The following is a 26,714-nucleotide window of genomic DNA, read 5'->3' as shown; positions in this document are numbered from 1 at the left end:
TCTTATTGAATGGCCATGAACTTCCTTTCTGTTTCTCACAAGGGAAAGGAAAGGTCCCCTGTGCAAGCACCAGTCATTTCCGACTCTGGGGTGACGTTGCTTTCACAATGTTTTCACGGCAGACTTTTTACGGGGTGGTTTGCCATTGCCTTCCCCAGTCTTTTACACTTTCCCCCCAGCAAGCTGGATACTCATTTTACCGACCTTGGAAGGATGGAAGGCTGAGTCAACCTTGGGCCGGCTACCTGAATCCAACTTCTGCTGGAATCGAACTCAGGTCATGAGCAGAGAGTTCAGATCACAGTACTGCAGTACGGCTGCTTTACCACTCTGCACCATGGGGCCACTGTTTCTCACAAAGAAGCGCTTAAATAGCCATACTTGCATTTTGTTAGGGATTGAGCAGAGTGCTCAAAGGCTTTAAAGCGCAGCAGAGCCCACCTGGTCACAGCGCCTGCAGAAGTGCGGAAACAAAAGTAACAGAGTCTCATTGTATATGAGCTTATAATATGAACTCCATTCCCTAGATAGGAAAGAGGAGAGACAGGTTCTTTAACTAGGCGGATGGAGATGCGGGAAAGCATCCCGCTCTCACGGTGCTGAGATGGAGAGTCACGGCGAAGAAGTGTGAGTGAGGGGGCAAGCCGGAAGGAAAAAGGAAATAACCCCTGTGAGTATCAGTGGACACATCAAAGGGATAGCAGCGGATTAGAAAAGAAAGGATGCCCTGGGACTTAACTTCCTAACTCTCTTGTGGTTTTCCTTGGTTGTCTGGGGAAAGAGGCAGTGTACAGTCCTCGACTTCCAACACATTGCATGTATTGTCTCTTCAGACTCTGAGTGCATTTGAACTGATTGCAACTGATTGCTCCCAGAACAGCCTCACCATTCTATAAAACTAATATGTCTGTCTTTACCCTTGCGGGGAGGGGAGCTGAATTACGTCTACTCATAAGTAAGTCCCATGTTATTCAATGGGGCTTATTCCCAAGAAAGTGTCATTAGGTTTTTGCAGCTGGGACTTGAGGCTCATCTCCGGCTCATCTCAGAACTAGGACGATCTCCAGACAGCTCATCTTCAGACTAGAAAGATCCATTCCTCTGGAGAAAGTGGCTGCTTTGGAGGGTGAACTCTTTGCATTGTTCCCCACTGAGGTCCCTGTCCATCTCCAAAATATGCAGGAGTTTCCCAGCCTGCATCTGGCAGCCCTAATTGCAGCCTAATTCTCATTAGGAGATAGATCCAAGTGGGCGGCCGTGTTGGTCTGAAGCAGTAGAACAAAGTAGGAGTCAAGTGGCACCTATAAGACCAACAAAGTTTTATTCAGAATGTAAGCTTTCGTATGCATGCATACTTCTTCAGACAAGGGGGTAGGGTCCAGTGGGCTGAAATACATGCAGTTGGTGGGCTAAGAGGGTTAACTGATACAAAGGATCAAATGGCAAAATAGTGTAATAAATAGGAAGGCCATTTGGTCTGGATAGCAATAAAAGGTGATAAAAGTTGCCTGTTAATTGCTGTTGCTGAAAGTCTAGGTAAAACTCTTACACTCTTAACCCACCAACTGCATGTATTTCAGCCCACTGGACCCTATCCCCTCATCTGAAGAAGTCTGCATGCACACAAAAGCTTACATTCTGAATAAAACTTCGTTGGTCTTAAAGGTGCCACTTGATTCCTACTTTGTACTCATTAGGAGACAGTTAGTGTTTGCCTGGCAAATTCCTTATTTTTGTAGCAGGAGTTTCACTCGTGCCCCTTCTTTTATCCTAGACAGTTCCGCTGTTCTCACCTCTGTCCTGCATTAGCCGTTCCCTCCACCTCTGCCACTCCCCTGCTTTCATAACACCGGGCCCCACTAGGCTGGGAACATCACTCGTCTTGATGGCCTTTTATACATCTGAGGGGAGTGTTTACGTGTGTTGTAGCAACCAGGCAGTTTGAGTGTGCCCATAAAGGCTGCCGCATCAAGTGAGTCACTGCTCAGGAACGTGGACTTGGACAGGGAACACATGGTGGGGGGGGGGGGAGAAAGAAGCAGGAAGGAAAGCTGTCCTGTGGAGCTAACAAGCCACAAAAGGGGAGAGCAGTACATCAGAGGCTGTCTGCTTGGCCTCCTGCGCCTTGCACAAAAGTGCTTGGCATGCAGAAGGTCCCAGGTTCAATCCACGGCATCTCCAGTTAAAAGGATCAGGTAGGAGGTGGTGTGACAGACCTCTAGCCTGAGACCCTGGAGAGCTGCTGCCGGTCTGAGTAAACAATACTGTGATTCACCGAGGGTCTGATGCAGTACAGGGCAGCTTCGTGTGTTTATCCTGTGACCTGCAAATTCTATAGGCGGGAGGTTCCAGTTCTGATTCTCTTGCAGCCTTTATGGTACTGCTGGACCTCGGTTTAATTTTCCTGTTATTCTATGTATATGGTAGAACAAAGGGAAAGTTTGCAATCTGTGGCTCTCTGCGCCAGTTATTCCTTTTGATCCAATCCTTTGTTCAGCATACAGGGTCCAATTTTCTCCCTTCTTACCCCAGTAGATTTTGATGCTACCCGGCTACGTTTGGAGTCTGCGTGGGGGTTTCTGTATGGCTTTGTTGCTCAGGCATCCTTCTTCCAGGCTCTGCTACAGCTTTCCCCCAAAGGAAAAAGGAAGGAAGTGCCAATCACAGCTGACTTATGATGACCCCCAGGGGTGTCGAACTCATTTGTTAAGAGGGCCAGATCTGACACAAATGGGACTTTGTGGGGCCAGGCCATGTATGCCATAAAATGTAATGTGAGGTAGTTGAGATATAAACTTTATAAAGGACACAAACACAATTAAAGATATTTTTTTAACCTAAAATACAAACATACTTAAAACTCTTGCAATATTTTGTTTAAAATTGAAAAGTGGAGGAATAGTGGGATTTGGCAATGTAGTTTTTAAAATAAAGCATCAAGAAAAAGCATGACGATCACAGCAGAAACTAAAAATATAAAATGTTCTGAGCCTGGGCAAAGAATGAAATAGCAATGCAAGCTTCTTCCCTCCCTCCAGGGTCTTCTCAGATTGGCAGTGGCTCTCCAGTGTAATATTCCCCTTTGGCTGTGGGTTCCCAGGTTAGAGTACTCACTAGGTCAGGTCCATTCAGCAGAGACAAGCTGACTCAAAGTTTCAATCCTTTATTCGCAATGACACAACTCCAGAAGCATGAGATTGAGCTGTCTATACTGGAATGCTAGAAGTGAAATTGATTTCCACTCCATTGAAACGCATTCCAGCACAGACACAGCTGCAAGGAAAACACGGCATGGATTTTCTGTTAAGGTCTCTGGGTCCCATCTATCTGGACACAGAGACCTGAATGGAAAATCCATGCCATGTTTTCCTTGCAGCTTTGCTTCCTGCTGCAGCCAGCAAAGACAAGGCAGAAAAGGCAGGGAACTGAAAAACCAGGGAACTTTGTCAGCTTTGGAGCTTCACAAAGTGAGGACAGGAGGGGGGGAGGGGGAGAAAAGATCCTCAGGGGCCTGATTAAAGACCTGAGCGGGCCAGTTCTGGCCTGCAGGCCAGACATTTGACACCTCTGCCATAGGGTTTTCAAGGCAAGAGAGCTTCAGAGGTAAGATACAGCTGTGATGTAGTAGTTAAGAACTGTGGACTCTAATCTGGAGAATCGGGTTTGATTCCCCCATTCCTCCACATGAGGCCTGTTGGGTGACCTTGGGTCTGTTACAATTCTCTCAGAGCTCTCTCAGCCCTAGCTACCTCAGAGGGTGTCTCTTGTGGGGAAAGAAAGGGAAGGCAATTTTAAGCTGCTCCAAGACTCCTTCTAGTAGTGAAGAGTGGGGTATAAAACTAGACTTCATCCTCCTTCCTCATATGGTACAATCCCAATCTGGGTAAGGATCCTGAACACCTGGTAATTAGGTTCAAAGCACAGGACCCCCCCCCAAGGAAACACAGGAAGTTTATTTTAAAATTCTGTACCAAGAAATCTGTTTGTTGACCAGAACTCCAGAAATGTGCTTAGAAGATACTATGTTGGTGGTTATCACATTTTGCTCTCATTCCTTTTGCCCACATTGAGTATTGAGTTGATCAGCAGGGAGGGAGAAACAGGAATATATATGAGAGAGCAGGGCTTTTCTTGAGCAGGAATGCAGTTCCACCTGGCTTGGTGTCAGGGGTGTGTGGCCTAATGTGCAAATGTGTTCCTGCGGGGCTTTTCCCACAAAAAGCCCTGTGCAAAACAATGGTGGTATCAGGGGGTGTGGCCTAATATGAAAATGAGTTCCTCCTGGGCTTTTTCTACCCCAAAAAAAGCCCTGTGGGAGAGCAATAAGCCCATAGAGTAGGGACTAAGATTCATGAAAAAGATTTGAAGCTAAATCTCTCCTTTAACATACTAAAATAACACAGTCTGTACAGTCGGCACAAATATCTTTTTTGTTTGTTGGTGCAGCAGACTCAAGAGTTCCCTTGCTAGAATACAAAGCCAAACATTTCTGCTCAGGCTTGTTCAGGTCTTTTCCCCTCAAACAATCCACAGTGCTGAATGACTTAAAACTTACTGCTCTTTGAAATAATGAAAGCAGAGTCTCAGGATCTTACCACATCCTAGATTATGACCTTTCCTTTGTGGCTTGGTCATGCCCACACATATGCCTAGAAGTAGGAATGCTGCAGATTTTGCACCCAGCGTGTTCAAGAGTCAGGTTTACCGTGTTTGATTTGGACAACTAGACGTGAGCCAGTCAGCGCTGACTGGGCTTGAGTGTTCATTTGAATAGGTTTGTATCAGGTTTTTTCGAGAGTGTGTGCGCATGCAAATGCTGCTGATCTAAACAGTTCAGCGGCCATTCACGTGGCTGTGCGTGTGTGATAAGTGCCGTCAAGCCATTTCCAGCTTGTGGATAGGGTTGCCGGCTCTAGGTTGGAAAATACCTGGAAATTTTGTGGGTGGAGACTGGCGACGGTGTGGTTTAGGGAAGGAGGGACCTCAGCAAGTGCCATAGAGCAGGGGTAGGGAACATTAGCTCTCCAGATGTTTTTTTCCTACAACTCCCATCAGCCCCAGCCAGCATGACCAATGGCTGGGGCTGATGGGAGTTGTAGACAAAAAACATCTGGAGAGCCAACGTTCCCTACCCCTGCCATAGTCTACTCTCCAAAACAGATGTTTTCTCCAGGAGTGCCGATCTCTGTTGCCTGGAGATCATTTATAAAAGCGGAAGATCCTCAAGCCTCACCTGAAGGTTATTGACTCTGGACCCTGTGAACTCTGGACCTTCAAAACACCCTGTCGTTAAGTCTTGCTCAGGTCTTGCAAACCGAGGGCCAGGGCTTCCTCGATTGAGTCAGTCCATCTCATGTTGGGTCTTCCTCTTTTCCTAGCATGATTGACTTTTCCAGTGAGGCTCATCTTCTCATGATGCGACCAAACTACAATTTTCGCTTCCAGAGAGAGTTCACACGGCTAATGGCTACTTAAACAAGGGACAAATTGTAGAATTTTTTTTTTTTAAATACACAGGATTTATTTTGGATTGATTTATATGGTTTTGACCAGGGGGTGTCGAACTCATGAGGGCTGGATCAGACATAAATGAGACCTTGTTGGGCCGGGCCATGTTGAGCTGGGCCATGTGTGTACCTATTTAAGATTAGGTAGCAGAGATGCAAACTTTTTAAAGGACACAGACAAACAAAACTAAAGATTAAAAAAAAAATCAAATAAATCATGCTTAAAACTTTAGCGCTTGTTGGTCTTAAAGGTGCTTTCTTTGTATTTCTTCCATGGGATCCAGGAAACTGGGCAAAGGAAGTTCTCCAGGCCCGGTGCTAGACACAAGGCCAAACCCCACCCCTGCCCCCCAAGGAGTCATCTTGCGTACGCTTCGTGCAAATGCTCGGCCGCCCCTCTCCCGCTTCAAAGGGAGCTGGGAAGAAGCCGCCTCCTTTCTCGTAGGGTCCATGTGAGCGGGGACGGGGAGGGGGCACTTGTCCCCTGACCCTGCAGCGAGGTGGGTCCCCAGGCGGCTGCCTATCTTGCTGACTCCCACGTGCCAGCCCTGAAACTCTGGCTCTTTCCCTCCCTCCCTCCCCAGGGGACCAGGAGGGGGAGGAGGCTCAACCAATGGAGAAAACTGAGGTTTTGCTCTGTAGTTCCTGTGTGATTGAACAAAGCAAAGCAAGCGGAGATGCGGAAGGAAGCAAGAGAGATGGAGAAGGAAGCAGACAAGAGCCAGTTGCTCAGGGGCCTGATAGGAGCCCTCTGGGGGCCTGATTCGGCCCCCGGGCTGCATGTTTGACACCCCTGGTTTTAGACTATACAGTTGTCTGTTTAAAAGCATTTCTGCCAGGAATAGGGCAAGGTCAATGGGAGCAGGACTCAGGCTGTATGAGAACATGTGTGCCTGAAAAGCCAACTGCCCTATACTGTACCTGTTAGGAATGAAAAGCTTGCCAAACCTCCGCAAATGGGTTCACAAATAGATAAACGGTCCACTGAAAAACTGGCTCCATGCCCTGACAGGGATAGCCCAGGCAAGCCCAATCTCATCAGATCTCAGAAGCTAAGCAGGGTCAACTCTGGCAAGTACTTGGGTGGGAGACTTCCTTGGAATACCAGAGCTGGAGGCTGAGGCAGGCTGTATCAAAGCACCTCTCTGAATGTCCTCCATGCCTCGGCTGGCACGCTTATTTGTACTATGGAAAAAATAAGATGGGCGGTCTTTTTTCTCACCACTATATTAGAAATAGCTTATTAAACACTTGGATAAAATATAAGAAATATGGTGATGAGAGAAAGCCGCTCTGGATAGTGCCAGCAGAAGTAATAAAAATGACAGCTGAATCTGATGAAGAAAGAGTGATGTCATATAATCAACTGTTAAAAATTCAAGGTGACAAAGTTGAATTAAAGTCTGCAGAAGAATTAAATAACAAGTATGATTGGTTTCAAATGCAACAAATAAAAAGCTTGATGGAAAATGATATTAAATCTGATGGAATTAGACGTGAACAAACAGAATTGGAAAGGGTTCTGCTCGGAGATAACGAGAAATTAATATCGAAAGTATACAAACTACTACTGAAATGGTCTACAGAAGAAGTAGTAAAAACTCAAATGATTAAATGGGCAATTAATGTGAATAGAGAAATACAAATGGATACATGGGAGTATCTTTGGAAGAATTCGATGAAAATATCAACATGTCAGAATATTAAAGAGAATTGTTTTAAGATGATGTATAGGTGGTATTACTGGCTAAGATGAGTAATAAGATGTCGAATAGATGTTGGAAATGTAAGAAACACGAAGGTTCTTTTTACCATATGTGGTGGACTTGTGAAAAAGCGAAAAAGTTTTGGCAGATGATACAACAAGAAATCTCTAAAATTTTGGGATACAATTTTAAGAAAGTTGCAGAGACTTTTCTGCTTGGATTACAAATGGAAAAATTTCCAAAAGAAGACAGGACTTTAATTTGGTATCTGCTTTCAGCTGCTAGGACATTGTATGCTCAGCTGTGGAAACAAGAAAAAATACCAGAGAAATGGGACTGGATTATGAAAGTTTTATCATGGAGTGAGATGGATAAATTAACAAGAACTTTAAGAGACTATGATTTGGACGTTTTCAAAAAAGAGTGGAGGAAATTTAGAGGATACATAGAGAAAGAGTGGAATGTAAAAAGACATTGGACAATTTTTTAAAATGAATATGAGAAAAGAATGACATTGAACTTTGATTGGTTAAGGGTACCTTTATAATTGAACTTAAGTATATAACCTCGGCGGAAGTCTAGTTATGGAGGGAGGGGGGATTGAAAATATCATATGGGTTAGAGATAGTAAGGATATAATTAGATATTGTAACCATATGTTATCAATAAATTGTTTTAAACCTGAATGTCCTCCATGCCTCAGTAGGAGTCTCCAGAAGTCACCATGATTTCTAGGCATTCACGCCCCCCCTCAAAAAAACCCCCAAAAAACTGGCACCCTGCGCATAACTGAAGAACGGGAAATGAGCTGAACTGGTGGGGTGTTTGAGCATCCCTACCCACAAGCAGAAAGCGATCTGGGCCCCACTCCTGTGTTTGTCGCAAGATGGGATTTATGTGCAACGGTGGGAACTGGCCCCATCTTCCCGAATGCTATGCAGCCAAGGAGGGCTGATAAGGATCGAGGCTGTCCGGATGTGGCTGGTTTCCAGGTGTAGTTGTGCCACTCTGGAGAGGGGAGACGGCTTTTGTTTCGGCGTCATTGTGCTGCTTCCCAGGGAAGGAAGTGATTCCTGGTGTTGTTGGTCCAACAGTGGCTCAGAGTCTCTCTGAGAGATGAGGAATTGCCCTAGCAGGTGGTGTTGTGCAGAAAAGGACAGCCCCAGGGCCTTGATTGCAATGGGGGGGGGGGATATCCTGATTCCAAACACCCACCCATTTCCCCCCAGAGGCCAGTTGCAAAGTTTGTCCCAGATTTGCAGATCTTATTACCAAAGCAGATGTCAGCCTTTCCTACTTAACAAGGTTCTGGAAAGCATCTTGGTTGTAAATAGCAGGGAACTCAAATCAGGAAAACAGGTTCCATTCGACAGGATTGCAAAACAGTTGCTCCGCAACTCAGAAAACCCAGAATTCAAAATGCATCATCCTTCCAATAAATTAGTCCTTTCTAAATCTCTGATTGCTTGGTGAGCTGTTCTTGCATAAACTTTTAACAGGGGGACTGGGAGTCTCTGGAGCATTGCTTCATGCGTCTGGGGAGCGCTTTTCTCTTCCAGATCTTAAAATAGAAGACATTGACTGGCTGACATCTGAAGTGGATGTCAAAAGAATTTCCTTAACAACAGCAATTATTGATCTAAGCGGGTTGCTCTGGGCCAGGGGTGGCCAAGCCGTGGCTCGGGAGCCACATCCAGCTCTTTCACACATATTATGCAGCTCCCAGAGGTAAATGAGGAACTTAATGCAGACTGATTCTCAAGTCTTCCCTATGCTGGTCTTATGGGGACTGTTATTCCCAGCTTTTGTCCTTTAAATGTCTCCTAAAACGGTTGTGTTGTATAGTGCATAAATATATATTTTATCCTTCTGTGCAAAGAAAGTACTAAGAGTTTTCATGAAGACGTATGTGTAATATTTGTTCATGTCTTGCAGCTCGCTAACATCTGATGCTTATTCTCTTAGGTTAAGGAAGTTTGGCCACCCCTGCTCTGGACAGTGCAAAATCAGTACACATAAAGTGTAACTCTTACAGGCTTGCCAACTCTGAGTTGGGAAATACCTGGAGATTTTCAGGGTGGAGCCTGAGGAGGGTGGAGTTTGAGAATGACTTCAGTGGCATATAATGTCTTAGAGTCCACCTTCTAAAGCAGCCATTTTCTCCAAGGGAACTAATCTCCGTCACCTGGAGATCAGTTGTAACCTCAGGAGATCTCCAGCCACCACCTGTAAGTTGGAAACCTTAAACCCTGATCATACTGTTAGTGTTGTATTGCATTCCAGGGCTTCAGAACATCTACCCTGAGAGAGCGACTGCAGGCCCAAGTGAGTTTCATAGCAGACTCACTACTTGAACCCCAAACTCCCCATGACATATCAACTGCTCCTCCATACTGCACAGCTATGCTCCTCCGCAGAGCTTTTTTTGAGCAGGAACGCAATTCCAACTGACTTGGTATCGGGGGTGTGGCCTAACATGCAAGTGAGTTCCTGCTGGGCTTTTTCTACCAAAAAAAGCCCTGTTTGAAACAATGGTGATGTCAGGGGGTGTGGCCTAATATGCAGGTGAGTGCCTGCTAGGCTTTTTCTACAAAAAAAAAAAAGCGCCCTGCTTTTCTCCATCCTGACCCAGTCTGATGCCTGTAGGGTTGGCATCCCCTAATACAGTTGTTCTACCTTGTGTGACTACAGCAGTATGACTTCCTGGGGTGTGTTGCTGCATCAGTCTAACATCACAGCTTGTAGAACCAAAATTGAGTCCAGTGATACCTTAAAGACCAACGAAGTTTAATTCTGCGCATAAGCTTTCATGCGCATGCAGACTTCTTCAGATACCAGCTTAGACCCAGAATAAAACTTCGTTGCTCTTAAAGGTTGCACTGGGCTTGAACCTGGTTCTGTTGCTTCAGACCAACGTGACTGTCCCACCTGACTCTAGCACAACTTGTGATGTCTCATCATAAGAACATAAGAGAAGCCATGTTGGATCAGGCCAATGGCCCATCCAGTCCAACACTCTGTGTCACATAAGAACATAAGAGAAGTCATGTTAGATCAGGCCAATGGCCCATCCAGTCCAACACTCTGTGTCACAGAAGAACATAAGAGAAGCCATGTTGGATCAGGCCGATGGCCCATCCAGTCCAACACTCTGTGTCACGTAAGAACATAAGAGAAGTCATGTTGGATCAGGCCAATGGCCCATCCAGTCCAACACTCTATGTCACAGAAGAACATAAGAGAAGCCATGTTGGATCAGGCCAACGGCCCATCCAGTCCAACACTCTGTGTCACACAGTGGCAAAAAATTTTATACATACACACACACTGTGGCTAATAGCCACTGATGGACCTGTGCTCCATATTTTTATCCAATCCCCTCTTGAAGCTGGCTATGCCTGTAGCTGCCACCACCTCCTGTGGCAGTGAATTCCACATGTTAATCACCCTTTGGGTGAAGAAGTACTTCCTTTTATCCGTTTTAACCTGGCTGCTCAGCAATTTCATCGAATGCCCACGAGTTCTTGTATTGTGAGAAAGGGAGAAAAGTACTTCTGTCTCTACTTTCTCCATCCCATCATGTTTGTATTCTGCAAGCAACTCAAGGTGGCTAAACTGGACTTACCGTGTTTTCTTCCTTCCAGCTACCTGACATGGCAGACTAAGCTTAAGAGAGACTAATTCACCTAAGGCCACCCAATAAGAAGATATTGGATTTATATGCTCTGAGTCTCAGAGCGGTCACAATCTTTTTTACCTTCCTCCCCCACAATAGACACCCTGTGAGATGGGTGGGGCTGAGAGAGCTCTCCCAGAAGCTGCCATTTCAAGGACAACTCCTGCAAGAGCTATGGCTGACCCCAGGCCATTCCAGCAGGTGCAAGAGGAGGAGTGGGACTCAAACCTGGTTCTCCCAGATAACAATCCACACACTTAACCACTACACAAAACTGGCTCTCAATAAGCCCTGAGGGCCAAGGTGTACATTGATTACTTGCATGCCCAGCCGCCTGTTGGGACAATTAGGGTTGCCAGCCTCCAGCTGGCACCTGGAGATCACCCACTACTATAATTGCTCTCCAGAAAACCAGGATGCGTTCCCCTGGAGAGAATGGCTGCTCTGGAGGGTGGACTCTATGGTATTGTACCCTGCTGAGGTCCCTCTCCAGGCTCCACCCCCAAAATCTCCAGGTATCTCCCAACCCAGAGCTGGTAACCCTACAAATAACAACCCCAGAAGCCCGCCCCCAGGCTGTTTTAGCTTCCAAAAATCGCAGTGGGGGGAAAGGATGATTACACAAGACAATGCCTTGAGATCATGACCAGAACCTTCCCTTCCTCCCTTGGGGCTTTTATTTATTTATATTTCATTTCATTTTATTTCTATCCTGCCCTTCCCGGAAACAGGTTCGGGGCAGGTTACATGAAGATGCTTCAGTACATCTCGCCTGAGGGAGAGTTCTAGAGAACTTGAAAGCATTCACACCATATTGTATCTATTGGGATATTTGGTTAATATAGCAGAATTTTGTGCAGTCGCAGAAGTGTGATACTGAATGCAGTCAGTAAATCTTCCAAAAAGATATACTGCAAAAAAACAAAACCCGCTTTTTTAAAGAGAGCCAGTTTGGTGTAGTGGTTAAGTGTGCGAACTCTTACCTGGGAGAACCGGGTTTGATTCCCCACTCCTCCACTTGCACCTGCTGGAATGGCCTTGGGTCAGCCATAGCTCTGGCAGAGGTTGTCCTTGAAAGGGCAGCTGCTCTGAGAGCCCTCTTAGCCCCACCCACCTCAAAGGGTGTCTGTTGTGGGAGGAGAAGATATAGGAGATTGTAAGGCGCTCTGAGTCTCTGATTCAGAGAGAAGGGCAGGGTATAAATCTGCAGTTCTTCTTCTTCTTTACTTACATTTATTCAGTCACATCCAGTTCAGGTTGCAGTCCAAAGAAAGAAGCCTAATCTAAAGACTACTTTTCCTATGCTCAGCTTGTCTGACATCATGTGTTTGAGAGTATGAGGGTATCGTATCCACAGGAGAGACCTGAAGAGACATGAGTCTATCAAAGATTTCAGGTTTTCACGGCTGGTAACATCATTAGGGTTTGTAGAATCTTTCGGGATCAAGTGCTGCAACGCCACTGAGGATGTTCTCCGCAGCTGAGAACGAAACGTCTGGAAGGAAAACTTTCTCCAGTAGAACACGGCACTTGATCCCGAAAGATTCTACAAACCCTAAAGACATGAGTCTCCTTGGAAGGCCATGTGCAAAGAATGAGAGGACAAAGGGAGGGAGAGAGGAGGGTCAGAGGGCAGCTCCCAGGTTAAGCCGAAGAGAGGCATCGTATTCAAGGAGATAACACCTACACATGGAATGATATAGCACCCCCCAGTGTTCAGGCATGCTGAATTGCTCGCTCCAACAGTCTAATTTAGGTTGGTCTTAATTAAAAGGCATTACATGGCTTTTTCTAATGTCTCTCATTCATTCCCTGCTTTGTACAGACAGCACACACACACACACACTCTCTCTCTCTCATATACACACATAGTTCTCCATTTTGTTAGTTAGTTAATTTGTATTCCTCCCTTTCCCAAGAATGGGCTCAGGGCAGATAACATATTAAATAACAGTTTAAATTATACAGATAAAATAAAACAGTATAGTAAGCTAAACCCAATTTATAAACACATTATAGATGGTTGTTCACGGGCAATTTCGGTGTCCCAAGGGGCGGAGGACACTCTCTGCTCTGCACAGCAGCTGGTGGATTGTACTGAAAAGCCGTTTTCTAGCTTTTCTTGGTGGCAAAATTGCACCATGTTAAAGTTAGCGACGTTTGTTTTTTTTTTCCCCAAACAGCCCCTGCCTATGGCAAGCACATTGCTCCGGTACTCAAGCATTGTGGGGGCAGAAAAATGGAGTCAAAGCTCTCACGGTCCAAACTGTGAACAAGAATTGCTATAACTTGGAAGAGATATGCGGACAGACGGAGGGGAAGGGCAGAGACAAGAGGAGTTATGTTTGGGAAAGAATTTGATAAGTAGGGCTGCATACAGTCTAGGCTTTAAACAAATAGTTCTAATCCAGTGCCAAGAAACGTTGCAACTTGTATTCTGCATTTTGTATCTATTAAGAATGCTTTTTGCTTTTCTCCCTGCAAGTGAGGTGCAAGGAGCTATAGAGAACATGAGAGCCCTGCTCCCCTGACACCTGAAAATCCTGCTTTCTCCTCTTCCCATAAGTTTTTAGGCCTCCTTTGGCTTTTTTTATCCACACTTTTTGCAACCTTAAAGGCTAAAAGCATTCTGGGAAAATGAGATTTACTCAGATCTTCGCCCAGTTCTGTACACACAATCATGGAATTGTAGAATAACATCCTGCCTAGTGCCTCTGGCAGGCAAGATGCAATATATAAACTATAGTTCACCTAGGGCTGCCAGCTCTGGGGAAATGGAGCCTGGGAAGGGCGGGGCTTGGGGAGGGGAGGGACCTCAGCAAGGGATAATGCTACAGAGTCCATCCTCCAATGTTCCCATTTTCTGCAAGAGAACAGATCTCTAGAGATCAATTGTAACAGCAGGAACATAAGAAGCCATGTCAGATCAGGCCAGCAGCCCATCCAGTCCAACACGCTGTGTCCTACAGCGGCCAAAACCCAGGTGCCAACAGGAAATTCACCAGTGGGACCAGAACTCCAGAAATCTTCTCATTCTTGCCCCTCAAGCACCAAGGATACGGAGCATCACTGCCCCAGACAAAGTGTTCCATCTATACCTTGTGGCTAATAGCCACTGATGGACCTCTGGTCCGTATAAGAACATAAGAGAAGCCGTGTTGGATCAGGCCAATGGCCTGTCCAGTCCAACACTGTAGCCAACACCGAGGTGCCATCAGGAAATATACCAGGAGGACCAGAACTCTAGAAGCCCTCCCACTGTAGCCTTCCAAACACCAAGAATACAGAGCATCACTGCCCCACCGCAGACATAATAGTCACTGATGGACCTCTGCTCCATAGGTTTATCCAGTCCCCTCTTGAAGCTGTCTACACTTGTAGGCACCACCACTTCCTGCAGCAATTAATTCCAAGTGTTCATTACTCTTTGGGTGAAGAAGGACTTCTTTTTATCTCCAGACCAAACATGGAGGATGCCAGCCTCATAATGAGGTCTCCAGAACTCCTTGTCAGACTGGATTTTTTCAAAAAGTAGTTGGTGGTGGAATGTTCAGGTCATTGTTTTAAAGGCCAGCCATTTTTGTGGCTGTCTAGCGCGGATTTCTAGTGGTTTAAAGAACGAAAGAGCCCCCCCAAGCGAAAATTTGTAGTCAGATGGAACTAAACCTGTCCGAGGACTTCCCTTGCATGACTGAGATACAAACAAAGCAGACCTAGAGGAGGGTTTCGTTGAACAAACGAGGTGTTTGAAAGTGGTTCAAGTTTCCAAAGCCGCAGGATCCTTCATCAGGCCCTGAAGTTTTGTGGGTAAAGTTGGATCCCCAGGCTTGTTTGGAATACACCCCCTCCCACTGTCTTGCTTCATCTTCCGCCTCCGCCTGTGAGGTTCCCCAGTCCTTCCACGCCTCGCCTTCTAATCATACAACTCCAGGGGTCATAAATCTGTCCAGCTTTTCGGCTTCAGCTGCAGCACTCTGTACTGCGGTGGCTATTTCCAGCACATCCCGGGAATGCCGAGTGGGGGGGACGCACACTATGTGCTGCTTGGGTGAAAACCAATCTCAGTCCAAATCTGCTTCCCTCCTCGCCCACATGCCTGCCCACATGCCGCCTCTTTGCACGCACTGCCACTGGGCAGAACTGGGGGTGGTGGTTCTGAGAACGGGGTCTCAGTTTGGCTGAACTATCCAAGCGTGGAGGGGATCTAAGTCTCCACTGCACTGCCACTACAGGTGAGGCCTGCTCTGTGATTAAATGTTCCTCTGCTCGGTTCAGATTTTTAAAAACCCAAAGCCCCTGACCTGGGTAGGCCAGGCAAGCCCAATCTCATCAGATCTTAGAAGCTAAGCAGGTTCCACTCTGGCAAGTACTTGGAGGGGAGACCACCTCGGAATACCAGCGGTCGGGAGGACGAGGCAGGGTTTATTCATCCATCTCCCTGATTATGCCCTAGGCCCCCAGTAGGGGTCAGTCACCGGAGGTCACCATGACTTCCAGGTGCACGCACACACAAAAATTCCAAAAGAAACCTCCCCCCCCACACACACACACACAAAAACAGCTAATCAGAGAGATGGCTATGTTCAAGCTTAACACCTTGGCTTCATCAACGCGAAGGCATGAAAGCAGCAGTAAGCAGGGCTGGAGCAGGCTCAAACACCATCCACATACCCCATTCCCCCTCACCTGCTGGTGGCGGTACCTCCATTTCCTGCTCGCCCCCCCCCCCCAAGTCTCCTCTGGCAGGGGAATGTAGGGTTGCCAGATCCGGGTTTGGAATCTCCTGGAGATTTGGGAAGGGGAGCCTGGGGAAGACAGACACCTCAGTGGGGTTCAATGCCATAAAGTCCACCTTCCAAAGCAGCCATTTCCACCAGGGAAACTGATCTCTGTAGTCTGTAATTCTGGGGGATCCCCAGGGTTTACCTAGAGGCTGGCATCCCTTAAAAGCACAGATGTGACAGAGATTTGGGGGGGGGGGGAATCTGTGGCCCATCCCCCCCCCTTCCCCCTCATTCTCTATATTCCCTGGCAAGATGCAAAGTAAAAATATAGCTTGCCCGGAAAAGGGAATAAACCCCTTTAAAGGGCACCTGATTGAGAATTCGTAACAGGATAGAATGCCACTGCATCTGAGAAGTTCCCTTGCAAAAAATAAAAGGTAAAGGTAGTCCCCTGTGCAAGCACCAGTCGTTTCCAACTCTGGGGTGACGTTGCTTTCACGACGTTTTCACGGCAGACTTTTTACCGAGTGGTTTGCCATTACCTTCGCCAGTCATTTACACTCCCCCCCCCCAGCAAACTGGGGACTCATTTGACCGACCACAGAAGGATGGAAGGCTGCATCAACCTCGAGCCGGCTACCTGAACCCAGCTTCTGCCGTGATCGAACTCAGGTCGTGAGCAAAGGGCTTGAATTGCAGTACTGCAACTTTATCACTGCACCATGGGGCTTGTAAACCTGAGACACAGCTGGGGGGGGGGGGATGACAACAGCAGTCAGCTGCCCCTGCCCCCCCTTGAAAGTGGACTTTAGCTCCACCCCTCCTTCTACTAGGGATGGAGGAAGTATCCACCATACTTCCACTGGCTGCACCTCAGCATCCACCATAAAGCCAGAAGGGTTGATTTTCAATCCAGGGAAAGCCCTGCAAACACTGCAAGTTGTACTCAGAATGAGCATAGCATCCTTCAGTACAGGAGTTTCCTGCTCTCCATTGCAGGGGGAAAAACCCCTGGGGAAGCAGCCCTCATTGTTGACATTCAGTTTGGGAGGTTTTATATGGAAGGGTATTTAGTGATGTCAGGTCTTCCTCCTGCAATCTGGAGTGCCACGTGCCCAGACACGTGCCCATCTTGGGATGGCCAAGGAGCATCCATTATACAGGTGTGCTGCTTGTTCCAGCTGGACAGCATGTGCTTGTCAGGTTCTCCCAGCCCAGCCCAGTTTGGGAAGGGTCAGAAGGCGACTCCAGGACACTCTTTGCAGGAGGAGGGTATGCCTCAGACCGGGTTGGAGGGGAGGTTAACTACACCTTGCTCTTGCCGCTCGCTCACTCTCTCTAGATAGCTTCCGCATCTGCAGCCCAGAGTTGTACCGCAGCCCTGAGCTCTTCCTCCCTGGCGTACCCAATTTCCTCCGCTTAAATCGCCATCCCCACCGGCTCCTCCCCCTCCCAGTAACCTACCTTCAGCTTTATTGGGACCTGTTGGGCGACTCGTGGGGCGTGGACCAGTATCCGTTTCTCCCACGATAGGGCGGGCGTCCCCCTGGGGGAACTCACTCGCGCCTTGGCCGTTGTTGGAGCAGTAAGTAGCATCGATCGATGCATCGCCCGGCCGGTTGTCCCCGGCCGCCAGTTTCCCAGGCAGGAGGCTGGAGGTCAAGACCGGGGAGGAGCCCAAGGGCTCGACCTCCAGACAGTACCATGCAGGAAGACTGCCAGCTTCTCTGTCTTGCACATTGCATGCAGCCTTGAGCATGGGGGCGGTGGCAGAAAGTGCCACCATGTTGCAGGTGGCTTATGGCAGCCCAGTAGAGTTTTCAAGGAGGGGATGTTCAGAGGTGCTTTGCAATTGCCTGCCTTTGCATAGGAACCCTGGATGTCCTCGGTGGTCTCCTGTCTAAGCACTAATCAGGGCCAGCCCTGCTTAGCTTCGGAGATCTGATGAGCATGTTGCTCTTAATGCTTCTTTGTTTCCAAAGAATAAGCTTTTGTAACTGGCCGATGGCAGGCCCAGAACTGTTCTCCCAAATGTCACTGTCATTTTGGAAAAAGCAAAAGAGTCCAGGAGCAACTTAAAGACTAACAGTTTGGTGTAGTGGATAAGTGTGCGAACTCTTATCTGGGAGAACCGGGTTTGATTCCCCACTCCTCCACTTGTACCTGCTGGAATGGCCTTGGGTCAGCCATAGGTCTCATAGACCTTCTTCCCCTGTAGTGGTTAAGTGTGCGGACTCTTATCTGGGAGAACCGGGTTTGATTCCCCACTCCTCCACTTGCAGCTGCTGGAATGGCCTTGGGTCAGCCATAGCTCTCATAGACCTTCTTCCCCTGTAGTGGTGAAGTGTGCGGACTCTTATCTGGGAGAACCGGGTTTGATTCCCCACTCCTCCACTTGCACCTGCTGGAATGGCCTTGGGTCAGCCATAGGTCTCATAGACCTTCTTCCCCTGTAGTGGTGAAGTGTGCGGACTCTTATCTGGGAGAACCGGGTTTGATTCCCCACTCCTCCACTTGCACCTGCTGGAATGGCCTTGGGTCAGCCATAGGTCTCATAGACCTTCTTCCCCTGTAGTGGTGAAGTGTGCGGACTCTTATCTGGGAGAACCGGGTTTGATTCCCCACTCCTCCACTTGCACCTGCTGGAATGGCCTTGGGTCAGCCATAGGTCTCATAGACCTTCTTCCCCTGTAGTGGTGAAGTGTGCGGACTCTTATCTGGGAGAACCGGGTTTGATTCCCCACTCCTCCACTTGCACCTGCTGGAATGGCCTTGGGTCAGCCATAGGTCTCATAGACCTTCTTCCCCTGTAGTGGTGAAGTGTGCGGACTCTTATCTGGGAGAACCGGGTTTGATTCCCCACTCCTCCACTTGCACCTGCTGGAATGGCCTTGGGTCAGCCATAGGTCTCATAGACCTTCTTCCCCTGTAGTGGTGAAGTGTGCGGACTCTTATCTGGGAGAACCGGGTTTGATTCCCCACTCCTCCACTTGCACCTGCTGGAATGGCCTTGGGTCAGCCATAGCTCTTCTAGCAGTTGTCCTTGAAAGGGCAGCTGCTGTGAGAGCCCTCTCCAGGCCCACCCACCTCACAGGGTGTCTGTTGTGGGGGAGGAAGATAAAGGAGATTGTGAGCCGCTCTGAGACTCTGATTCAGAGAGAAGGGCAGGGTATAAATCTTCAGTCTTCTTCAGATACTCATGAAAGCTCATAACCTGCCTGAAATTTTGTTACTCTTTAAGATGCTCCTGGACTCTTGCTCTTTTCTGCTGCTACAGGCAAACACAGCTGCCCATCTTACCATTTTCAACATTGTCAGATCGCAGACCGGAGATGAAATCAGAGGGAAAACCTGGAATCCTGACCCTTAGCGCTGTTACAGCTTGCTCCCCTTTTAGAAAAATGCTCTTCTCTCTTTCCCCTGTGGCCCAGAAAGTCAGGTCATCAGACTATGGCTGTAATCACACTAAATAAAGCACTTTTAACCCACTTTCGATGCATCTTCCAACTGGATTTTGCCAGATCCAGATGGCCAGCCGTGTTGGTTTGAAGCAGTAGAACAAAGCAGGAGTCAAGTTCACCTTTAAGACCAACAACGTTTTATTCAGAATGGAAGCTTTCGTGTGCTCTAAGATGAGGAATCAGGTACCGTGAGCAGAGCTACATATAGCTGGTAGGCAGTGGTTTAGAATGCAAAATGGTACAAATTTAAGATCCAATGACAGAATAGTAAGATTAACAAACTGAGCAAACCTTTGATCCGGGTAACATGAGCGTGAGAACCAGTAAAACAGTAACATGTCAAAATGTGAGAATGTCTGTTAATCACTTTATTGTTATAAGCAAGCCTGGGCCAAATTGAGGGCATTTCTATACAGTTTACACGGTGAAATCCAGTTGAGAAGTACATTGCAAGTGCATTATTTAGTGTGTGCAGTCACAGCCTATGACAGAAATACTAGTTGTAAATACCGATGGTCTTTTTCTGCAGAGCAAATGCTGACCAATTCCATTCCTGCAGCATTCCAGTGCAGCTATGCTGAACCGATGAAGCGAAGGGAACTTTGCTAGGGAGAAGGTGGACTTTGCTAGATCTGCAAGGATCATCCTTTCATTGTAATATCCCGACTTTCCTTTGAGCTGCTCTGGAGTGAATGTCATATCCTGCTTTATGCACCAGAGGGCATTCTTTGACATTTGATGCTCAAGCATGCCACAAATATATTTCAGTCATTGCGTGATACTTGAGAAAGTGAGTTTTCACTAGCCAAACAGATGATATCTCATTCACATGTAAATGGGGGTGGGGGGAGGAGTGTGTGGTTGCTGGGTGAATAGTTTTACAGTGGCTAACGGCCTGAAATAAATTTATTCAAGACAGGGATCCTGAACCTCTTCAAGTCAGCAGGCCTATTATGAACTCTGACACAGCGTGATGGGCGCAAGCATAAAATGGCCGCCTGAGAGCCAGCTTGGTTTCGTGGTTAAGAGTGGCAGACTCTCATCTGGGGAACTGGGTTCGATTCCCCACTCCTTCACGTACGGCCAGCTGGGTGATCTTGGGCCAGTCACAGTTCTCTGGGAGCAGTTCTCTCAGCCCCACCTACTTCACAGGGTATCTGTTGTGGGGAGGGGAAGGGAAAGGAGATTGTAAGCCGCTCTGAGACTCCCAAGTAAGGGCGGGGTATAAATCCAGTCTTTTATCTTCTTCTGGGAAGCGCAAGTGCAGGAGATAAGGGGTAAATTTTTTAAAAATACAAGAAAGAATAAGAGAGAGAGAGAGAATAAAACCAACACTTGTAGCGGCACCTGTCACCAGATTGTTATTTTAATCTTTACGGTGAAAGACCTCCCTCCCCACAATCTCTCTCATATCACCATTAGTGCTGAAGCTGATGTTATATATATATCCTTCTGATCAAGGAATTATAAAAGCAGGAACCTGGAATTGCTTTATTGGTCAGCAGCAGGGCTTTATTTGTAGAAAAAGTCCAGCAAGAACTCATTTTCATATCGGGCCACACCCCCTGACGTCACCATAGTTTCACACAGGGCTTTTTTGTAGAAAACGCTCAGCCGGCATTCATTTGCACATCAGGCCACACCCCTGATGCCAAGCCAGCCGGAACTGCATTCCTGTTTGTTCCTGCTCAAAAAATTTTTTTAAAGCCCTGGTCAGCAGTTTAAAGGATGAACAAGCAAGTAATAGGGTGTAAAGGGAGGCTTGTCCCCCATTCCTTGACTCAAAGTACTTTTTAGAGTGACCCTCTCAACACCGGTGAGGATATTTGTGAACAACACAGAGGTAGTTCTAAATGCAGTGTTACGGGGTTGCTAATGGATTCGCAGCCATTCAGGAAAGTGGATCTACCACTGATAGTGAACGTTTAATTTTTGGTCTTAAATGAAATTCTCAATTTTATTAGAGAGCTAGTATGATACGTGGCATCTAAAGGTAAAGATCAGGGGTGGCCAAACTTGCTTAATGTAAGAGCTACAAAGAATAAATGCCAAATGTTTGAGAGCTGAAATACATGAATGTCAGATGTTTGAGGGAAGGGAGAGAGGAAGGAAAATAGATGAGGAGGGAGAGGTGGAAAGAAAGCAATTTTAACTTTAAAGGCATTCTCCAAGCCATCAGAATGGCTAGGCTAAGAGAAGTGATTTAAGAGAAATGCCTTCTCCAAGCTGGTTGGGGGGGGAGGTTTTGAGAGTCACACAATATGTGTGAAAGAGCCACTGAGCCTCAGTTTGGTTACCCTGGTATAGATCCTAGTATAGCAAAAGAGAAGCTCTTCTCTGTACCAGCCTTGATGTAAGATCTAAATCTTAAGATCAGGGTTGCTGGAATTTTTTTCTTCTTCCTGCAACCTAGCAGTGACACAAATCGCTCGTTAGAAAGCCAGTTTGGTGTAGCGGTTAAGAGCAGAAGACTCTAATCTGGAGAACCCGGTTTGATTCCCCACTCTTCCAAATGCAACAGCTGGGTGACCTTGAGTCTGCCACAGTTCTCTCAGAGCTGTATTCTCAAGACAGTTCTCAGTCAGAGCTCTTTCAGCCCCACCCACAGGCTGTCTGTTGTGGGAAGAGGAAGGGAAGGAAATTGTAAACTGCTCTGAAACTCCCTGAGTGAAGGGCGGGGTATAAATCCTTCTCCTCCTCCTCCAGTTTGGTGTCGTGGTTACGTGTGCGGACTCTTATTTGGGAGAACCGGGTTTGATTCCCCACTCCTCCACTTGCACCTGCTGGCATGGCCTTGGGTCAGCCATAGCTATCGTAGGAGTTGTCCTTGAAAGGGCAGCTGCTGTGAGAGCCCTTTCAGCCCCACCCACCTCACAATCTGTTGTGGGGGGAGAAGATATAGGAGATTGTAAGCCGCTCTAAGTCTCTGATTCAGAGAGAAGGGCGGAGTATAAATCTTCTCCTCCTCCTCCTCTCTTAAAGAGGTAACCCACACATGTGTGTCCCCTGTTTGCCCAAGATCCTCAGTTGCCTGTGAGCTTCAGCTCTGGGAAATGCCCAAGATAATATAGGAGCAAATTAAGGTTCTTTCAGTGAGGTTTTCTTTTCTCCCCCACCCATGTCACAGGAAGGCAGTTCCGACTAGCTTGGTGTAAGGGGGTGTGTCCTAACATGCAAATGAGGTTCTGCTGGGCTTTTCCTACCAAAAAAAGCCCTGCCCCCGACCCATCCCCTGCTCCACAGAGAGCAAAAGCTTCTTATCTGGACATTGGTTTCTTGCCCAAGAAAATAGGAAACATGCCCTCAGAAATCTCACTGCCATCTCTCCTTGTCTCTTTCAGGATGAAGTGAAGCTGCCAACTAAGCTGAGCATCAGTAAGTCTTTGAAAGAAGCAGAGAAGGAAGGAGAAGGAGAAGAGGTCCCTGCAGATGAGGAGCATGTCGATGAGGAGCATATTGAGCTCTCCTCGGATGAAGAAGTGGAGGTGGAGGAGATCATAGAGGAGTCACGGGCAGAACGCATCAAAAGGAGTGGCATGAGGAGGGTGGATGACTTCAAGAAGGCCTTCTCCAAGGAGAAGATGGAGAAGACCAAGATGAAGACCAAAGAGAACCTGGAGAAGACCAAGCTGAAGACCAAAGAGAACCTGGAGAAAACCAAACAGAATTTGGAGAAGACCCGACACAACTTGGAGAAGAGGATGAACAAGCTGGGCACCAAGATCGTCACCAACGAGCGCAGGGAGAAGATGAAGACTTCCCGGGATAAGCTGAAGAAGTCCTTCACCCCCGACCACACGGTCTACGCCCGCTCCAAGACGGCGGTCTACAAAGTGCCACCCTTCACCTTCCATGTCAAGAAGATACGGGAAGGGGAGGTGGAAGTGAAGGCCACTGAGATGGTGGAGGTCGGTGGGGACGAGACAGAGAACACGGATCTGATGAGGGGTGAGAGTCCCGAAATGAGCACGCTCCTGCAGATCACGGAAGAGGCAGACACGCTGCCGGCAGACAAGAGCGACAGTGAGTAAGGCACGAGGCAGAAGAACGTCAAGAGCTGAACATGTAACCTTCCACGTTTCCTCTTTTTTTGGCCCCGCACGGGCCTACACGCAAACACACACACACACACACATACGATATAGCAATCTTACATCCTCCCTACCCAGAAATGTAGCACCAAGGTGCGTTTTTGTATATTTCTGTTTCGGCGTACAACATGGGACTTTCTGGCAACACATCAAACACCATTCCTTGCTGCTGAAAGCTTGCTCTACTGGACCGCTGCCATCTTCACCCCAACCCACCATCCTGCCTCCTCCCCCAAAGTGCTGCTGACAAAATAACCCATTTGTATGCCCCAAGAAGCATGCCTGCCTCTCCGCTACGATGCTCGGTGTCAAGAGTGCTTCCTGGGGACCAGAAAGCAGATTGGACAGAAAAAAGAAGGAGAAACAGGAAGTGTGGAACCAAAGAATGGGTGGGTGGGCGGGCTCTTGAAGCTGTGTGGCACCACGCACCTTTGATACGGTGGGGGACGGAGTGGAGATTGGTTGGAAAGGAACTGAGGAAATGATTGGCTGAAGGAAAGGAAGTGATGCCATGAGAGCAGGGTTCCCAACCATTATGTCCTTGCAGGCGCCTCTGAAATTTTGAGAAGGGGGTGGTGAGTGCCCAAAATGGCTGCCACAGGAGGCGGAGCCAAACACAATATTCTCCTCCTTGTTAATCACAGAAGAGAAATAAAAAAAGAAATGAAGGAAAGCTCAAGGAGATGGAGGGGGAAAGAACAGATGGAATTAAAAAGAAGGGAAACATGGAAGGGAAATGGAGCCGCATACTGACTAAGGGAAGGGCAAGCACTTAGTCCTCCTGACCTATTTTGGCTGCGGCTGCTATGGCAGCGGAGAACCCTTTCTTTTGAATGAGCGCAGCCAGCCAATAGCAAGCCCAGCCTTATGATGCTCTGCCCACTTTCTGAAAAGCTCAGTGGGCATCAGGGGAAGTAATGGCGGGCAATGCTCCCTCTAAGCAAAAATTCCGCTTTGTGAGCTGCTGGCATTAAAGTTGTGAGCTACTGCATAAACTAGTTTGCTCTGGGGCCATTTTTCCGGAGCTTATGACAAAAATGTGTGAGCCGGAGGCTACAAAACTGTGAGCTAGCTCACACTAACTCAGCTTAGAGGGAACACTGCTGGCGGGCACTGAGGTGCCCACCGGAGCCACGCTGGGAAGCCCTGCATCAGAAGGTGCAAGAGCAGGGTCTGTGCTCCAGCCCTCCCAAATCCTTTCCCCACACACTCAAAATTCGAGGGGGCCCTGGATCTGTACCCACAAAAAGGACCAGCAGCTGCCACTGTGGAGCCTGAGAGGCAGGAAGGGAGATCTTTCTGCAGAGAACACTGAATGCCGTTTTCTTTTGCTTTTAGCTCTGTCTGTCACCTGGTCAAGATGGCAGAACGGGAGGGCAGATGAGTTTAGCAGAGATAGGGAGTAATTGCAGGGAGACCGAGGGCAGGAGAGGAAAGCTCTTGTCCAGTCAGTCAGCAATCTTGATACCGCCCCCCCCCCCCCCACGTCCTGGGCTGGATCCTTAGTGTTGCTGATGGTTTTGCTGCAGCACTGAGGATGTAGGCTGACCGACCGGTGTGTTTTCTGCTGTGGCTGCCTTGCATCACCCAGTTTTCAACTAGAGCAATCGCTATTTGGGTGCTCTCCAGGGAGGTAACGCTTAGCTTAGGTTTGATTCCCCCTTGGGTCATTCCCAGTTCTCTCTCAGAGCTGTTCTCTCAAGAGCAGTTCTGTCAGAGCTCTCTCAGCCCCACCTACTACCTCACAGGGTGTCTGATGTGGGGAGAGGAAGGGAAAGGAGATTGTAAGATACTCTGAGACTCCGAGTGAAGGGGGGGTCCGGTATAAATCCAATCTCCTCCACCTCTTCTTCCTAACATCTGCTGAACCTCCCAACTGGGGAGAAAACAGGGAGCTGTGCAGTGGAGGGGGGGGGAGGGGCACAGAGACACTCGGCCACTTTCCTCATTCACAGCCACCCACCTACCCTTTTCTTCTGCAGATCCCCCTTTGCTTTGCATTGGACCGAGAGGCTTTCTTTGCTCATGTTTGGTGCATGCCGCTGCCCTCTCCCGCGTGATGTGCCAGAGCACCCTTCCTTCTTCCTACCGTCTGCTGGAATCCCCCTCCCCAAGCTTCTTCTCCGGGGTAGTCCAGGAGGAAAGGTCTGCAATGGGCTTGGCCGCGGCAGTGTGTTCTGCCTGCCGCAAGGTCTCGGGCGGTTGGTTCTGTGCCCAGCGACCTGACTGCAACCTGCCCCCAAGCTACCTGGTGAATGGCTTGGCCAAATCCATCCAGTTCCCAGCAGAAGACATGGCCGCGGGGGGCGGGGGGACGTGTCAGGGCTGTAGCCAGGATTTCGTGTGTGGTGGGGCCCACAGCAGGATTTGTTGTTGGGGGTGGGTGGGTCACGGGGCCTCCCGGTTTGGTGGCCCAGAGCTCTCAGCACTGTAGGCTGAGACCTGCAGCAACGCTAATACTTGTTCAGAGTGGCAGTGAGCAAAGGGGACAGGTTGGCCGCCCTCCAACAGAGGGGCCGTATAGTTGGAAAAGGAGGGGGGTTGAAAGGATAGGCCTTGCCCCCTTGGGCCCCACTGTAGCTATGAGCCTGGGGGAGGATACTTCTTATTTGGGCCTCCAGATGGGCTTTTGGGGGGGGGGGTCCCCTGGAATTACAGCTCATCTCCATATTACAGTTCGCCTAGAGGAAATGGATGTTTGGAAGGGTGAATTCTGTTGCATTGTCCCCCGCCGCCTCCACCACAAATCTCTCAAGCGTTTCCCAACCCCACCCTCCCATCCCCCATCAGTGGCCGAGGGCGAACCCTAGATCATGCACATCAATGTCCAGGGGGCTGTTGCCGGCCCCTACTGCCCTCCCCTTTCCTGTGAACCTTCCCATTATATCGCAGGTCGCTATGGATCTTGTGCCCAGAAGAAGAGGAGAGAGCCCGGAGTTTTTAAAAAGACACTTAGCGTTTGAGGCTGCCGCACCTGGGGCAGAGACCACACCCCCACCGCGGGGGCAGCAGGGTGGGGGGGGGCGCGTGCCAAGCAGCTGCTTTGTTCCTTTTCTAAGACTGCATCCTGGTGAGCAGCGTGACTAATAAACTTCCTTTTCTAAAAGAACAGGTGTGAAGCGTTGTGGTGTGGGAAGAACTGGGGAGCAGCGGGGTGTCATGGCTTCTTTTCTTTTCTTTTTTTGCCAGATCCAGGAGATGTTGACTTCTGTGCCCCAAAGGACTGGGTTGCCAACCTCTGGATAGGGCTTGGAAAACTGCTAAATTGGTTTCCAGGCTACACCGATCAGTTCCCCTAGAGAAAATGGCTGCTTTGGAGCGTGTGCTCTACGGCATTGTACCCAGCTGAGGTCCCACTCCTCCTCAAACCCCACTGGGCTCTGGCTCCACCCTCCAAAATCTCCAGATATTTCCCAACCTGGAGCTGGCAAACCTTCCAAAAGACCCCTTTGACCACACCCACACCCCCGCCAGCCAAGATCTTGATTTCTGTACACTCAACAAACTATAGCTCTCATTTTGCCCTCCAGGGGGCAGCAGCTCCCCTCT

The 26,714-nt window shown here is 48.3% G+C and overlaps 1 protein-coding gene across 1 annotated transcript in view; it reads left to right on the top strand.

Moving 5' to 3' along the window:
• Positions 1-26,274, top strand: part of CAVIN1 (caveolae associated protein 1) — a 49,017-nt gene extending 22,743 nt beyond the window's left edge. Inside the window, exon 2 of the mRNA XM_060255761.1 lies at positions 22,416-26,274. Coding sequence (XP_060111744.1) covers positions 22,416-23,105 — 690 coding nt within the window. The 3' untranslated portion in view covers positions 23,106-26,274. The remainder of the gene's footprint in view (positions 1-22,415) is intronic.
• Positions 26,275-26,714: the final 440 nt, after the last annotated feature.

The sequence above is a fragment of the Heteronotia binoei genome, chromosome 15 (assembly GCF_032191835.1).
Source record: "Heteronotia binoei isolate CCM8104 ecotype False Entrance Well chromosome 15, APGP_CSIRO_Hbin_v1, whole genome shotgun sequence".
In the NCBI taxonomy this organism is placed as follows: Eukaryota; Metazoa; Chordata; class Lepidosauria; order Squamata; family Gekkonidae; genus Heteronotia; species Heteronotia binoei.
This window is presented reverse-complemented; position numbering and strand designations above follow the sequence as displayed.